Source organism: Dasypus novemcinctus, chromosome 15 (genome assembly GCF_030445035.2).
Source record: "Dasypus novemcinctus isolate mDasNov1 chromosome 15, mDasNov1.1.hap2, whole genome shotgun sequence".
NCBI classification, from domain to species: Eukaryota; Metazoa; Chordata; class Mammalia; order Cingulata; family Dasypodidae; genus Dasypus; species Dasypus novemcinctus.
The window spans coordinates 62,157,832-62,176,140 of record NC_080687.1 but is presented as its reverse complement, the minus strand read 5'-3'; the positions used below and the strand labels follow the sequence as shown (position 1 = coordinate 62,176,140).

Below are 18,309 nucleotides of genomic sequence, written 5' to 3'. Positions count from 1 at the left end.
TTGCAACCAGTTATTATAGATAATGGTGAATATTTATTATGAATATAGTTTGATTATAAATATAGTGGAATGTTATAAATATAGTATGATTTTTAAAAAGGAAAAATACTTTTGTCAATGATAAAAGAGAAATGTAAAAAATAGAAGGTGAAAGACCTCTACTAATCTCTTGCCCTAGGAGATAACCTCTGTACACTTTCAGACTTTTAAATGCATCTATAAAGTAAATATTTTAAAAACACAAGTGGGAATCCTATTAATATTTACTAACCTCTAACCACTTTATAATCATGGATGGATTTGTAAGTCAGAACATATGAATCAACTTTATCCTTTTTAAATGCTTTTCAGTATTCTGTTAAATGTGCCATAATAAGTTAAACAAATCTCCATTGATGGCCATTTGGAATTTTTCCACTTTATATTCTTAGATATTGGTGTTTATTTTTAAGCTTATCTCATCACCCAAACTAACATGAAGAAAATTTCTGGTTGGAAGATACAAATGTTTAAAATGTTAATACATATTGCTGTACATCCTGTAGAAAGGTTGTACAATGTATACTTTTTTTTTTTTTTTCAGTTAGGCCAATAAAAATAATTTATTTGGGAAATGGGCGAAAGAACAGAGCTTGCTGAGAAATGGGAGAGAAGGACGTAAATACACACCAAGATTTGGTGCAGGCTCCTTGGGGTAGAGAGAGCCCAAATGTATACTTTTAATAATAGCATAGAATAATCTCTTTTCACCCATACCTTTACTATCACTGGGTATTATTGCTCTTGTTTCAATCTTTGTCTGTTTGGTACATGACAAATTAATTCTTTGGCTTTAAACCTTTTTTAAAAAAAATACAATTAGTCGTTTGTATTTCTTCTTTACAAACCATTTGAGTCTTTTTCAATATGTTATTTTTCACATATGGATTGTTTTGTTTTGTTTTGTTTTGATAGTATGAAGTCTTCAGAACAGAAGAAGAGGAAAAAATAAAATCTCAGGGACAGGATGTTACCTCATCAGTATATTTCATGAAGCAAACAATCAGCAATGCCTGTGGAACAATTGGACTGATCCATGCTATTGCTAACAATAAAGATAAGATGCACTTTGGTAAATAATTTTTCATTACTACTATTTTTCTCTCTAAGCTATAAGTTAATTTCATTGAGCAATAGGGGATGCTCTAATTCTTTCAAAGTAGAAAATAAAGCATTTCCCTTTTTTTTTTTATAATGGGAATATGTTTACTGTTAGAAGAAATATTAATCTTTCCCATTCTTTCATGTTGTTGATAAACCATAGTTTAGCAGACAAATCACTTAAGCCATGTAAGTTACCCATGATTCAATTTTTTTTTACAAACTGATTGTACATTGTCTTCTGCCCTATTGTTACCTATTGTTACTTCTCTTTTTTGCTGTTTTGTTTTTTTTTTTAATTTTCAAAATATGAGGTATAATTACCACAAATCTTTAAAGTTTTTTGTGGTCTTTACAAGATGTTTATATGATAACTTAAATTAGGTTTGTATTAAACCCTTATCTTTTATTATAATTCCCAACCTACCAATGAAAGGATTTTACCTAAAAAATAGTTAGCATGCTTTAAGCATTGTCATGTATCAATCTGTTTGAGGTATCAAGTGTTATAATGTTTTCAATTTTGTCTTCTTTAATATCTTCAGAATCAGGTTCAACCTTGAAAAAATTCCTAGAAGAATCTCTGTCAATGAGCCCTGAAGAAAGAGCCAGATACCTGGAGAACTATGATGTCAGTACCTTCATTCTGTCTTGATCTCATATATGGGGCAAAGTTTTGTGGGATTGTAGATTCTATTTGCATGTTTGTCTTGAAATTGTAGTTTTGAGCAATTATATATTCTGTTTTATCTCTTAAAAGAGCCTTTTTATACCTTTCAGGTAATTTTATCTGAAATATCTGTAAATGTTGACAAAGTGCCACATCTTTTCTACATTCCAGAGCTGAATAAGAGAATAAAAGCAGTTTGATTTACACATTCATAAAACATCTTATGCCTGAGTATTCCTTACCATTCCTGCTCTGTAGTAAATATCTGCCTGATAATATCCTATGTGTCTTTCACTGGGGATTTGGAAAAGGCTGAAGGTGAATGGAAAAACAAAAGGTTCAAATGTAGACATTAGACCCTACTCTAGCTATTTTATCAGTGTTAAAGGTTTTTTTGAATGTGTAAAGTCACAGACCACATAATCTAGTTTTAAATAAATAATTATACAACCTCATAGAATTGTTTTAAAATGGTTATTAAGATTTTTTATCTTTGAATTCTCTTTTTCTTTAGAAGGTTTTTTTCCCCCTTTTATTAACATTATTAAGTAGATTGTAAATTCTTTGAAATTAATGGCAGTATGTTATACAGATTATTTGGCTAGAACAATGTCTTTGTTCCCAATAAAGTAAGTGATTTGATCATGTTTGTTTTAGCATTCCAATATACTCATGATTATTTTAAATTATTTTTACTTTCAAAACCAAACCCACAGATTTTATAAAATACCATTATTTTACATGAAATTAAGATAAACAGCATAAAAATTATTTGTAATTCCACCAATGAGAGGTAGCTACCATTAGTATTTTTTATAGGGAGTGTATATGTATATACATAAATTTTTGGCCAGAATTTTGATCACACTGTAATACTGTTTTATAACTTGCTTTTTCATTTACTTTTTCATAAACATATTACATGCCTTAAGTAAGTATATACTGACATCATCATTTAATGGCTGCAAAGCTTTCCATTGAATAGTGTTTTACTTAACCAATAAATTGTCAAAACTGTAATATTTTCCTCTTTTTGCTATTTTAAAAAATTTCATCATTAAGACTTTGATGCATATTGCCAAATTGTCATTCATAAAAGTTGAACTTTTACCTATTATTTACTAGTGTGCCCATTTCTCTGCAGCCTTGCTAATAGTGGATATTATAAAAGCATTTTTTTAAATTCAAGAAACCAAATTCTCTAGCTTCTGATAATCGCATGCTTTTTGCTCCACATTTCTAAACTGCCTACTGAAGCTGCATGATTAAGCAAAATGCTGCAGAGGAGCATGTAACATGAAGAGACAGATGAGATAAGCTTATACAGTCTCCATCTGTAATATGCCCACTTTATTCTAGTCTTGATTGAATAAAGTGTTAAGTGTTGATTCTAGCAATTAAATATGTTATGACTACAACTTAGGCCTGTAAATAACAAATAACCAGCTTTTCATATCCTAAATTTGTGATAGGAGATTTGTGGGTTGGAAAGTACAACCGTTTATTTGGTTACTCAGATATTTTTAAATATCTAGTTTTAAACTGTTCTTCATTTCCCCCAATTTATTTTTCTTAATAAGGCTTTAGATGTTAAAATTTGGCTTTGCTGTTTGTTTGTTTTTCATTTAAGAAGTTGGATATAAGTGAATTTTCCTTAAATACTTTGTACTCTTATTACAGGCTATTCGAGTTACTCATGAGTCCAGTGCCCATGAAGGTCAGACTGAGGTATTTCATATTTTTTTAAAACTTTTCTTGCTATGTGTAAATTTAACAACAGTGTTATTGTATGAATGTAGTTTTAGAAAATTACTTGGATTTTTTTTCCCTTTGAGCGAATTTGCCTAGACAAAAGTAGTCCTAAAATAGCACAAGAACATGTTTTTAAAAAACATGTCACTTTGATACCTGCCGTATCAGTTTATCTGTTAATGTAGACAGATTGCAGATTATGTTTTGTTTGCTTTAGCAAAACAGTGGCCTGCATCTTTGCTATCACATTCCTTTGACTTCCAAGTGTTTTGAGAAAAGTACCTGCGCTATAAGTAGGTAGTTCGTATGAATTTGAAGAGGCATCATCACACCCAGCTTCCACCAAAAACTACAGCATTCTCTTTGCTCAAATCTGTTATTGGGCAATGTGATGATCATCACCTTCTTTACTCCATTAGCTAATTCTTAGTCTGGGTTACTTTCTTCCCCTTTCTCCTCTTTTTTCATTCAGTTCGGTTTCCTCCTTCCCTCTTTCCATTTCTTCTTTCCTTTCTTTTTTTCTTCCAACCCTCCCTCCCCTACTCATGGGGGAGGTTTGTTGGATAGTATTTTATTCAAAAATAGAATTTAATTAAAGCCATTTGTGTTTTACAACAGAAAATTACAGATTTTCTTCTTTCTTATCCCAGGTTTGACCTGGAACCACACTTCATCACGTACAAAGACGATATTATCTTTATTCTTCAAAAATCTTGGAAAAAACAAATCTGATCTTAAAATTATTGATCTTAAGTATTTAAACTCACATACTTTGATACTATGAAATAACTGCATGATGACTGTGAATGCTTATTCTAAAACCATTTAGGAATCAGCACATGCATTTTCCCTGTAACTGTAACATATCTTCTTGGTTGCCTCAGATGATGCTTTCAGTGGTATAGACTATTGCTTTTTGGCTAAGTTTATATACACACAGAGACACACATGAAAATGACCTAACTGGCTTTAACACCAAATTGGAAACTAGTATGTGCCCATTTTTTTCTATGTTGCTTTATAAGATCCTGAGCCTGCTCTTTAACTTCACTCTATTTTGCTTTTTAGTTTGTAAAATCATAGTGATAAAATTAGCAATGATGATGATCATCAGCATGAGCTTATTATAAGACATGAAAACAATTATTTGTAATGAAGTGTTTAAATACTCTAACACATGTTCACTTAAAAAATATATTTATCTTTGGAATACCATCTTTTGTCCTCTTTTTGGAGTCACATGCACATTTTGGCTTTAACTACCTCTTTTTAGTAATGGTCACATCTCTTTTTCCAGATCTAAGTGTCCTCATTCTTTCCAATCTTGGATGCCAGTTAGACATCATCTGGATGACCCATCAGTATTTTGGAATATACTTGTCCTTATTTGAGCTTTTTATCTTATGTCCTACACTTTTCTTTCCTTTATATTTCCTGTTTCTTGAATAGTTCCACTATCTCTTTCCCCCATTATCACTAATTTTATACGAATCTCACAAACTCAAAACTCATTATCTTTTTATAACCTTTAGAATTAATATAGTACAACTTTAGTTTTGCTATAAAAACATTACAATGTTTTTCTTAACTATATATTATGTTAGTAATAGTTTCCCCATGTAACCACATTCTTAACAACATGTTGTAGAGGAACATTCTTGTATTTACATTATTAAGCACAGTCCTTATCTACTTCCAAAATCATTGTTATACAGTCCCAAAATTATCTCCCAGCTGTCCTCTAGCTAACGTTAATCTTCCTAGACTACTTGTTTCAGCCATAGCCTTATCCAAAAATCAACAATGTTTGTTATATTCCCATTATGTTACCATCAAGTCCAACATTATCACATATTTACATTTAAACATTCTTCATCTATCTAGTGTCTTGTCCCTCTCCTCATCCCACATTCCATCTCCCCACCAGCCTACACTTCATAGTCCAATTCCATAAGTCTACTCATTGTATTTAGTTCATATCAGTGAAACCATACAATGTTCATCCTTTGGCTTATTTCATTCATCATTATATCTTTAGTGTTCCTCCATGTTGTCCTGTGCTTCCCAATTGACTTCTTCTTACAGCTGAGTAATACTCCAGTGACAGACACTTAGGTTGTTTCCATCTTTTAGCAATTGTGAATAATGCTGCTGTGAACATCGGTGTGTAAATATATGTTTGCATCCTTGCTTTCAGTTCTTCTGAATATATTCCTAGTAGCAGGATTGCTGGATCATCTGGCAATTCTTTATTTAGTTTCCTGAGGAATCTCCAGATCATTTTCCACAGAGGTTGTACCATTTCATGGTTCCCCTAATAGTGAAGGAATGTTCCAAATTTATGTAACTTCTTTCCTGGAAGATCAGCTTTTTATGTAGATTCTCAGACGTTATTCTTGGTCCTAATTCTCATTCATTTTTATACAGTTCTGCTGGATAACCATTTTTTAAATGTAACCCAAATCGTATGGCTACTCAAATTTCTCTAGGGGTTCTCTAGTGCATATAGTAATGATTCTCAAAAGTGGAGTGGAGATAGATTATGTTTTTCTGGAGAGCGTTTTCAAAGTATGCTCCCACAAGAATTAATCTCTTCTGCTCCTTAGTACATCTCTCACAGTTGAGAACATGGCAAGAGTGAGTCATTTTATTGGTTTATATTATAGCTCCAAATATGTATTGAGATGCAAGTATGTTGAGAACCATTCTCCTTGCATATGCAATAAATTTTGGCCTCTTTAGCTTAACTGCATTATAATTTTCCAAATCCCTGTCTAACTTTTGAAAAGTGTTTCTCTTTAAATATTACTCTCTAGCCAGCCTTCATTTTATTATTGCTATGCTTTATGTCTTACATTCCCTGTTTTAAAATATTCCTTCTTGCAATCTCTGCATTTCCTACTACTACTTGTCCTTTAAGTCTTGACTTAAAGGACTACCTCTACATGAAACATTCTCTGATAACTAGACCTAATTATTTATCCATTCTATGAACTCTTCAATGAGTCTTACTACTAATTGCATTTTAGATATTTATTTTCATATTATTTTCATTAACTTAATTTTTTTTTTTACATTTTAACATCTCTCAAATTAGGATATCTCTTACAATTGGTGACATAGTTTTTTTACTTGTTATTATTCCCTCTTAATGGTGTATAATATGATGCATCTTATAATTGATAATGCTTTAGATAATGATGGAATGTTGTATTGTATCTCCTTTACTATACTGTTAAGCTCTTAGGCCTAGGATTGGTGTTTGACTTATTTGGGAATGCTCCAAAGTATCCAGCATAGCTCCTTGCACATAAGTACAATATGTGTTTATTCGTTTGCTAGATTTAGCTCAGAACTATCCTTAATGTTTTAAGAACTACAAAAGAAGGCTAAATCTTAGTTTCTGTATTTGTGGGGTAAACAAAGCATACCCTTTAGCCAGTGTTCCTTAATAGGGTGCTATTAACATTTTGGGCAGGATTCAACTCTTTGTTGTGTGGGACTGTTCTGTGTATTCCAGGGTAGACTATAGTGACCTCTAATCACTATATGTTAGTATTATAAAAACTCCCAGACACTGAGAGAACCAAACACTATATCTATACATTTCCAAACCCAGTGTCATTCAGCTTTCAACTTCTGTACCAGGGACTGTTTTTATGATCATCCCATTTTAGGTTCATCTAACATTTATGGGCTTAAGCATCTTTGACATATTATCTCCATCATTCTCTTTAGTCTAGTACACAGGTTTTTGTCAGTTCCAGCAATACATCTCGATCTTTCCCACATTCGTGCTAATGACCCATTACTCTTCCTACTCCACCTCTTTGCATAGCTGATACCTCATCGTTCAGGTCTCATCTTAAAAGTTATTTTTCAGAGAGACCTTCTTTCATCACTATTAAGTAGGTTCATATCTGTTATTTTCTATAATAAAAATTGTTCATTTTTTTCTTGTCATTTTCTAATCATCTGTAATAAGTTTTTTTTTTCTTTTTTAAAATTTATTTTTCTTCCTAACTAGAATATAAATTCCAAGGGGGCATAGGTATTCTTTTTCATGTTTATCATTGAATCCCCAGGAAAGTTCCTGTTATGTACTAGGTATGTGTGAGAAACTACATAGTAAAAAGATAAGGAGGTTGTATTGAAAGCCATTAATTGCACATTTTGGATAGATTGTATGGTGTGTGAATAAAATTGTTTTGTTTTTTTTTTAAACTACATATGCTGAAGAAATTGGAAAAAAAAAAAAAAGGTTAAGGAGCCCAGACTCAATGTTTATATATTCTGATTTCACTACTTACTAGCTTATATCCCTCATTTTAGAATGGGGATAATGGCATCTACTATTCAGAAAAATGAATGTGAATGGCAGAGGATGAAGCTGAAGTAATGGGATGACACTAGGTCAAGGGAGGGTTTGGATTTTACAGGCAACTGGGAGTCACCAAAGATGGTGTGTTTAGTTTTCCGCACACTGAGTTTAAGGTGATTTTATTGGGTCATCTGTATGGTTCCTATTTACAGTTGTTTATAGGAGTCCAAACTCAGAGGAGGTATCTGGAGTCTTTTATATCTGAGTATTAGTTAGAACTTGGAGCATTCCATAGAAGGAGAATAGTGGTGGACCAAGAGTAAATCTCTGGATGTTTGATGTTAAAGGAGTGATAGAGGAAGGGGAGCCAGTAGTAACAGTATAAACATTGTACTAGGGATGGCAATTCTAGCTGACATTACTGGTACTCCTCAGGGGAATGAAGGAGGTAGAAGCCTTATTGCATGCAGAGATTCACACTAAATAAGAAATCGTTAAGTTGAGCCACACAACTCAGTAGTAATCTATTAATAAGATAGGCTCTAGTTTGCTGTCTCCTGTTATAGAATAATTGTTTATTTACTGGTGTGTTTTTTCCCATCCCACCATAACATGATTGTCTTGCCTTACTTATGCTCCATTAACCTGGACTGAAAGTTCTTGCTCTCATTTTTCACTTAAGATTGGAAAGATCAAAGAGCAAATTGGGATATGAGGAAAGAATGGGGAAATTAAATTATCAGTGATGAAGAGAGGTTTTTTTTCTGTTTCCTTTGATTTTCTTCTTGTTGCAACCAATAATAAGCATTTTCTCATTTCATCAAAACCCCTTCATAAATAATACGTCATGGCTATATACCACCATATGAATAAACTATAATTTACTGTACCAGTTTCCTTAACTTTTTTTTTTTAGATTTTTTTTTCTCTCTCTCCTTCCCCTCCCCTGTTGTCTGCTCTCTGTGTCCATTCGCTGTGTGTTCTTCTGTGTCCCCTTGCATTCTCGTCAGGTTGCTCTGGGAATCTGTATCTCTTTTTGTTGTGTCATCTTCCTGGTTAGCTCTCCATGTGTGCGGTGTCACTCCTGGGCAGGCTGAGCTTTTTTTGCACAGGGCGGCTCTCCTTGTGGTCGCACACCTTACGCATGGGGCACCCCTATGTGGGGGCCACCCCTGCGTGGCGCAGCACTCCTTGTGTGTGGCAGCACTGCACATGGGCCAGCTTACCACATGGGTCAGGAGACCCTGGGTATTGAACCCTATTGACCTCCTATATGGTAGGCGGATGCTCTATTAATTGAGCCACATCTGCTTCCCTTTCCTTAACTTTTGATGTTTATATTTTCTAATTTCAAGCTAAAAATATAACTTCATTGAATATCTTTGTTTAAGTATTCATTTCAGGTCCTTTTTTTGAGATGGTTCCTTTTAGTTGAAATCACTGAGTTAAAGGGATGAACATTTTAAGGTTTTTGTTACATAATGCAAAATTGTCTTTCTTCCATTTGATCAACCAAGCAACCTGTCTGAGCACCTACTATGCCAGACCTTATGCTAGAAGCTGCATATACAAAGATGAATGAGGCATAGGTTGTATATTCAAGAATCTTTTACTTTGGTGGAGATAGTGGCTTCAAAACAGCCCTTTTCATTGTTGAGTTCTATTTTAAAATTTTTACTTGTTTGATCGAAAAATAATATATTTTATTACTAACAGTCATTCAATGGTCTTTAATAAAATTTTATGGAATGAATTTAAATCAAGAAATGTAATTAATTTACAATCAAGTATGTAATCTATTTTGGTTAGTGTTGTTGACCTTTATAAGGTTTATTTGACCATTGGTTAGGCAGTGTGTTAATTCTGATTTCAAGTGTGTCTACATAAATATACACATAAGTAAAGATAAATCATTCGTGTGTGTGTATTTTTTTTTTTTCTTTTAAGAAAATCCTTTGGCCTGACCAGTACAGAGCATCAATTGGGGAAAATAGTTGAAAGTTTCATCTTTATTAGATGCACAAGTATAGTTTGCATGGCTTCATTTTATTGTGAAGTATAGCTTTTAGTTATTTTGCTCATGCTAGAATTACAAGGTAAGAGCAGACAGCATTCCAGTAAGTGAGAAACAATGTATACACACATAAATTAAAATGGTCACATATTTATTTCTATTCTTTAGGTATTTATTTTGCTTCTTATTTCCCCCCCTTTAAAGGAACTTTGGAAGGAAGCAACATAAATCTTTTTTGGGCAATTTCATTTTATGTCGTTCTTAAAATTAAGAAATACTCTGTAACCTAGCTCCTTAAATTTTTATCTCTGTATCTCCCCTCCACACACACACCTTTTTTTTTTCTTCTTTCGTCTATTCTCTGATTAGAGGCATGTTTTAGGAGTATGTGTGGGGTTGAATGGGAGAGCTGAGTTTGAAGGAGGAAGTACATAGGATTGGTCATACTGGGAAAAACATTGAAATGTTTCTTTTTCTTCCCCTATTTTCAAGCACTGACACTGTTTCTCCATGAGCATAATCTTTTCCTCCTCTTTAGCTAATATCATGAAAAAATAAATGATGTATAAATGGATAAAAGTAGTTGTTGGAAGGGTAAAGAATGTAGTGGCCACTCTGTCTTATCTATACTTTACTTTTTTTTCTTAGATTAACCAGTGTTTTGTCCTAAAGTGGATCAAAATACTATTTCTCCTTCCTTCCTCCCTCCCTCCTTCCCTCTTTTGGAAATGGAGTAATTAAACTTTACTGATTTTAAAGGAAAATTCATTGACTAAGTTCACCAGTTTACCCCTCCAGATCTTACTAGCTGTAACTCTTCTATCTATAAGTGACTTCAGCAACACAAATAGATGGGGTTATCTTTGGGTTTGCTGAGGTGTTTCTGTTTGTTTTATTTTAAAGCACACTTTCTAGAACAGAGGACAATGGATTTTAATTTTTTTCATTTGTAATAAGCAAGAACTTTTTTTGAGTTAGTTTGACTAGCTTAATAATGGTAAGTTTGGAATGTAACATACAGTTATAGATCATATTAGTAGAGATTTTTAACATGGGCAATTGTAAACAGAAGTGAGAAAACACGGTGGTTAAACTAGTAGGGGTAAAAAGTCAAGAATATCTTTAAAACTTGTAGACATCTTGATTTACTATGTGAACAAAATATAATTTGCCATTATCCAGATTTTTCATGGTATTTATAGTGGTATTTTGATATTGAGCCCATATTTTATTTTCACTAGGCTAACTGAATATGGGTATTTTGTAGGCGAGTTTCCACCTTTTGCATGACTCTGATTTGCTCTCTATTTTAAATGTGGGGCTTAATTTTAGTATAATGCAATGGACTGTACTGAAATTTACTCTGAAATTTGCAGAAGTCCATTTAGAATCAATTTGGAAACATCAACTAATTCCTCCTACTTCTGAATAGTAAAAAACAAAACAAAAAACACACTGTCATGATGCTAAGGACTGTATCCACCAGGATTTCTCAGTGCCTTTTTTTTTTTAAGATTTATTTTATTTACTTTTATTTTTTAAATTTATCTCTCACTCCCCCAGATTGTTCTTTTGTCTGTCTGCTCATTGTTTGCTTGCCTTCTCCAGGAGGCACCGGGAACCAAACCCAGAACCTCCCACATGAGGGGGGAGTGCCCAACAGTCTGAGCCACATCTGCTCCCCATAGGCCGTGGCATCTGCTGGCTTGTGGCATCTGCTTATTGCGGCGGGGGAGGAGTCTAGCTCTTCCTGGCAGGAGGCCATGTCTAAGCTCCTTGCGGCAGAAGGTAGCATCTGCTTAATCTTCTTTTAGGAGGCACTGGGACCTCCCGTGTGATAGGCAGGTGCCCAAGATGTTGAGCCACATCTGGTTCCCTCTATTTTTAATTGAGAAGATTTAAGTGAAAATCAGAATGCTTAATAAAACTCTCTTAAAATGAATGTCCACACCAAATTCCTTCATGCAAGAATGTAAGAATCATTATATTCCTTGTAGTTCTATCTGAAGAGAAAGACATTTAATCTTTTAAAACTTGCTGGGGTTTCTGAAAAGTATATTTTAGGTTTTTGGAACTATAATGAAGAAGAAAGTATACATTACATGTTGAATGGTGTATTTGAAGTTAAATTATACTGTTGGAATAGACACACAGTAGGGGAGTGCAAGTTCACTGTTTTGTTTGTTTTTAAAGATTTTTTTATTTATTTCTCTCCCCTCTCCCCCCCACCCTGGTTGTCTGTTCTCTGTGTCTATTTACTGCGTCTTGTTTCTTTGTCCGCCTCTGTTGTTAGCGGCACAGGAATCTGTGTCTCTTTTTGTTGCATCATCTTGTTGTGTTAGCTCTCTGTGTGGGCGGCACCATTCCTGGGCAGGCTGCACTTTCTTTCGCGCTAGGCGGCTCTCCTTACGGGGTGCACTCCTTGCACGTGGAGCTCCCCCACGCGGAGGACACCCCTGTGTGGCAGGGCACTCCTTGCGCGCATCAGCACTGCGCATGGGCCAGCTGCACACGGGTCAGGGAGGCCCGGGGTTTGAACCGAGGACCTCCCATGTGGTAGACGGACGCCCTAACCACCGGGCCAAGACCATTCCCCCAAGTTCACTGTTAATATCCTGGCAAACACTGATGTCACTGATATTTTTTTTCGTTTTTTTTTTTTCCCAAATATTTATTTATTTATTTATTTCTCTCCCCTTCCCCCCCCACCCTGGTTGTCTGTTCTCTGTGTCTATTTGCTGTGTCTTCTTCATCCGCTTCTGTTGTTGTCAGCAGGACAGGAATCTGTGTTTCTTTTTGTTGTGTCATCTTGCTGTGTCAGCTCTTTGTGTGTGCTGCGCCATTCCTGGGCAGGCTGCACTTTCTTTCGCGCTGGGCGGCTCTCCTTGCGCATGGGGCTTCCCTACGCGGGGGACACCCTTGCACGGCATGGCACTCCTTGCACACATCAGCACTGCACAGGGGCCAGCTCCACACGGGTCAAAAAGGCCCGGGGTTTGAACCGCGGACCTCCCATGTGGTAGAAGGATGCCCTAACCACTGGGCCAAGTCCACCGCCTGATAGTTTTAATGATATAAATAATTGTTAGTGATTTTGAACTCCTTTACCAGGCCCAAAATACGAGTTGAGAAAGTGAGATTTTTATTCAGACTCTTCTGAAAGACTGAAGAATAAACTAGGTATTTTATCTTTTCTTGCAAAGAGTATGGAAGACAATGTAAAAAACTGGCTATGTAGTCTCAAGATTCAGCTCACAGTTTAAACTGGTATCTTTGGAAACAGGGCTAAATTTATTTAGGTTACTTAAGCAATTGCATTGATGGCTAATCTTACAAGGATTTAAAAGTAGGTATATATGTCTTTAAAACTTGTCATTCTAAAAATAATGGCTAGGAATTTTAAGATTCCATAATAGCATGCTTCATATCAAATTCCTTTCATTTCTTAAAATAAAATTGCTCAAAAGTCATTCTTCCTGAATTATGATAAAAACTTTTATTAGACTTGAAAAAATATATATGCTGTAAAATGCTATATCTATACCATGAATTAAATTATATTCAAATTTGTACAATTTGAGATAATATGAATATATTGTGTTCATTTAGCATTAGAAGATAGAAATTAATATTACTAGAATGAAAATTTAGAATCATTGGTGCTAATACGTAACAGAGCAACTTATTCATTTACTTATTAAAAGAATACTTACTTTACTGGCATTGGCGCAGTAAGATAATGGATAAGATGATTTACCTGCATTGTAGTTACAAGTAAAACTTGCAGTAAAACAGTGTAGTTATAAGTAAAAGAGCTATAGTAATATACCCTCCTATTTTTAATATTGTAGAACATTAGTCGAAAAGAAACACGTACACACAGGCCTGGATCCTTGATATTTGGAACTCACTCGATAGACTGTATTTTGAGTCTTCCCTTCCTCCCTCCTTTCTTCCTCATACATACAACTCAGAATTTCCCAATTTTAACCAATTTCAAATGTATAGTTCAGTGGTATTGTTATATTCACAACATCCATTACCCAAACTTTTCCATCAGCTATAACAGATCATCCTTTCTACTTTCATTTCTACCTGTTATATAAGTTTATGTTGGAAAATGTAAATGGGCTGAAATCACCCTGAGATAAACTGATAATGTTTGGGCAACAATTATAGCACAAAGGTATGTGTGCTTTGTAGAGAAATTACCTTGGTTCAATTTTTTTTTTCTTTTTCGTTTTAATTTTTTTGTCATTATTTGTTTTTTTAATGTTACATTAAAAAAATATGAGGCCCCCATATATCCCCCATCCCCCTCACCCCACTCCTCCCCCCATAACAACAACCTCTTCAGTCATCATGAGACATTCATTGCATTTGGTGAATAGCTTGGTTTAAACTTGCCCCCTTTATGCATCAATTTATTTGTCTTTAGGAATAATCATAATTACATATCTTATGAGATTATTGTGAGGATGTTATAAATTAAGCCACCTTATTTGAGAATATCTAGTCTGTAGTAGTAAATACTCAATGTTAGCTATTATTATTGTTTACTAATTAACTTATAAAGTTATTTGTGTGACATGTTCACCAAAGCATTGTATATAAATGTAGAAAACTAGAAACAAACAAAAGGTGCAATAACATTTTGATAATACATCTATTTAAGGAATAATATGTTGCCATGAAAAAATATGTAGATACATAACTTACTGAGGTGGATAGATGTCACAATATATGAGTAATGAAAAAAAGAAGGATGTAGAGTATGATACCTTTTGTAAATAACCAACAGAATAGATAAACATTTTAATAAATTGATGAAGATCAAGTATAGGCTAGATGAGAATATAAAGTCCTTGTAAGCCACCTGGAGCAGTTTGATATGGATATGAATTCCAAAAATAGATATTGGATTATGTTTGTAATCTGGTCTGTACCTGGGCTGATTAAGTTATGATTAGGGCTTTGATTGGGCTGCGTTATTAGGGTGTTGAGTCCCCGCCCCTTGGTGGTTGGGGACTCACAGATAAAAGGCATGGCAAAGGACAGGGTTAGGGTTTTTGATATTGGAATTTTGATGTTGGAGTTTGATGCTGAAGCCTTAAGCTGGAGCCCCAGGAAGTAAACTCACAGGGGAAAGAGAAGCAAGACCCTGGAAGAGAGGAACCCAGGAAACCTGAACCCTTGCAGATGTCAACAGCCATCTTGTTCCAACATGTGAAAATAGACTTTGGTGAGGAAAGTAACTCATGCTTATGTCCTGGTACTGTAAATTCCTACCCCAAATAAATGCCCTTTACAAAGACCAACAAATTTCTGGTATTTTGTATCAGCATCCCTTTTGACTAATATACCACCTGAAAAGGGGAACTCAACATCCATTCTCCATATACCTCATTGGGTACTCATTAAAAAATTAGGAAACAAAGCAGGAAGGGAGCAGCAGCTGCTGTGGGAAAGGCACAAAGGTCCACCTGGATCCTTCTCCCCTATAGAACAAAGCCTAAAAACATTGGAACCATTCCTGGGGGATGGGAACAGAAAAAAGCCACTCCCTCGGGAGAGGGGCAGGAAACTGTCCTTGTAGAGGCCTCCTACCTTTGGAGGAAGGAAGGATCACTGAGAAAGCCACTTTCTTGGCAAGGAGGGAGATAGGGCCTGTGTATGACTGAGGTGAACCAGACCAACAAAGAATGCTTCCACATCCCCCACCATTAGGTTAGCAAGCATCAGGGAGAAAAGTGTCAAGAGTGTGGGGTTAAAAATGTTGAAAGCAAGGATTCAAACAGGTATTTATACACCAGGGTTCATAGCAGCATTATTCACAATAGCTAAAATGTGGAAGCAACTTAAGTTTCTATCAAAAAATGAATGGATAAACAAAATTATATATATATAAAAATTATATATATATTATTCATCATGAAAACAATGAAGTTCTGATACATTCTATAACATGGATGAAACTTGAGGACATCATGTTGAATGAAATAAGCCAGAATCAAAAAGCCAAATGTTGTGTAATCACACTTATATGAAATACTATAATATGTAAATCTGTGGACACAGAAAGTAGATTAAAGATTACCAGGGGCCAGGGAGTGAGGGGAATGAGGGAGTTATTGCTTAATGGGTACAGAATTTCTGTTTGAGATGATGAAGTTTAGTAATGGATGATAATGGTGTTAGAAGGACAATATTGCTTAATATCACTGAATACTACACCAGAAAGTAGTTAAAATGGGAAATTTTCAGTTGTACTTTTGTACAATAAAAAGTTTAAAAGAAAAGGTGATAAAATCATGGAAAGAAACCATCTGTGGAGCACAGATTCTGAGCAAAAGCCTAAAGCTATAGGTGAATAGAGCATTAAAGCAAAAAAAAAAGAAAAAAAAGGAAAAAAGGAAAAAAAAACAGCCGGCAATTCACCTTCCATTGTAAGTGTAAGAAAATGATAAATGACTTTTAAACTGGTGGCTTGCTGACGGTAACCATAACAACAACAAAACCTAAACAGTTCAAGCTTTGACTAGGGCGGGGGACTTGGCCCAGTGGTTAGGGCGTCCATCTACCCCATGGGAGACCCGCGGTTCAAACCCTGGGCCTCCTTGACCCATGTGGAGCTGGCCCATGCGCAGTGCTGATGCGTGCAAGGAGTGCGGTGCCATGCAGGGGTATCCTCCGCATACGGGAGCCCCACGCACAAGGAGTGCACCCCATAAGGAGAGCTGCCCAGCGCGAAAGAAAGTGCAGCCTGCCCAGGAGTAGCACTGCACACACGGAGAGCTGACACAGCAAGATCATGCAACAAAAAGAAATAGATTCCTGTGCTGCTGACAACAGAAGCGGACGAAGAAGATGCAGCAAATAGACACAGAGAACAGACAACCAGGGTGGGGAGGGGGGGAAGGGGAGAGAAATGAATAAATCTTTTTTAAAAAAACAAAAAAGCCTTGACTAGATCAACTCAAACCTGCACACTAAAGGCCTAGCAGAAAAGGCATGCTCATTCCCAGGCCTGAATACTCTTTATCTCAGCATCTATGTATGTACATGAGATATTAGGCTTTTAACCCAAAATTATAAGACACAGCCGCAATGAAAACAAAACAAGGTCAAGAGACAAAGCAATCAACAGAATCAGACCCAGATATGATCCAGATATTGGAAATATCAGACAGAGAATTTAAAATAACTATGATTAGTATGTTAAAGGCTAAAGTGGAAAATGCACCAATAGGTGGGGAATATCAAGAGACAAATGGAGACTATAAGAATCAAATGGAAAGGCTAGTAATGAAAAACATGGTACTAGAGATGAAGAATCCTACTAGCAGTTTTACCAAGAGACTCGATCAAGCTGAGGAAGGATCAGTGAACTTGAAGATAAGTCGTTAGAAACTACCCAAACTGACCCATATAAAGAAAAAAATTAAAAAAATTTAAAAACCCCAAAGACATCCAAGAGCTGTGGGGCAAATTCACCTGACCTAATACATGAATACGGATCCCAGAAGAAGGGGAAGGTGGGGAATGAGGCAGAAAAAATATTTGAAGAGCTAATGGGTAACTATTTTCCAAAAATAATTAAAGACATCAAACCACAGGTTCAAGATGCTCAGAGAACACCAGGTAGGATCAGTATTCCCACACTGCAAAACATACATACGCACACACACACACATACACATCTCGATATATTTAAACTGATGAAAACTAAAGATAAATAGAAAATATTCAAGGCAGCCAAAGGATAAAGACATATTAGATAACGAGGAACACAGGGAAGATTTAAACAGACTTCTCATCAGAAATCATACAATCCAGAAGACAATAGGAATATTTTTTTAATTCCTGAAAGAAGTCAATGGAACAAAAAGATCTTTCAAAAATAAGGGAGAAATAGACTTTGAGAGGATTCATTACCAGTTGGCCTGTACTATAAGAAATGTAAAGGAATTTTCTTCATGCAGAGCAGTATACTTGATAGAAACTTGGAACTACACAAAGAAATGAAATGTGAAGGTAAATAGAATCAAATCTCAAATCCTAGACCTTGACAGTCTAGTTCTCTGAACATGTCCTACTTGTTCCTTTTTTTTTTTTGTTATTACACTGAACTTTTTGCCAGGGATACCCTTCCCATTTTGCCTGTCCAAACCTTACATATTCTTTCACTGTATGACATTTTAATGCTAATACTTCTTAGTATTAGCTCCCTCCTTAGATTCTTAGAAAGTTTCTGTTTCCTCTACTACTCTTAGTTACCCCTTCCTCCCCTCTGCCTCACTTTCCTCTATTTCTTTCTCCCCTCCTTATTTATCTTCAAATTGAATGTGACAAAATTCTGATTAGGTTATATCTATGAGAGCAGACATTTTTATTCTTTCCATCTCTGTTCCC

At 35.2% G+C, this 18,309-nt stretch overlaps 1 protein-coding gene across 6 annotated transcripts in view; it reads left to right on the top strand.

The window, feature by feature from the left end:
• The window catches only part of UCHL3 (ubiquitin C-terminal hydrolase L3), a 55,039-nt gene that overhangs the window by 17,766 nt on the left and 18,964 nt on the right, over positions 1–18,309 (top strand). For all 6 annotated transcript variants that reach the window (XM_071208256.1, XM_071208257.1, XM_071208255.1 and 3 more), the window contains 3 exons: positions 955–1,111; positions 1,686–1,771; positions 3,491–3,538. In XM_071208256.1, coding sequence (XP_071064357.1) covers positions 955–1,111; positions 1,686–1,771; positions 3,491–3,538 — 291 coding nt within the window. The remainder of the gene's footprint in view (positions 1–954; positions 1,112–1,685; positions 1,772–3,490; positions 3,539–18,309) is intronic.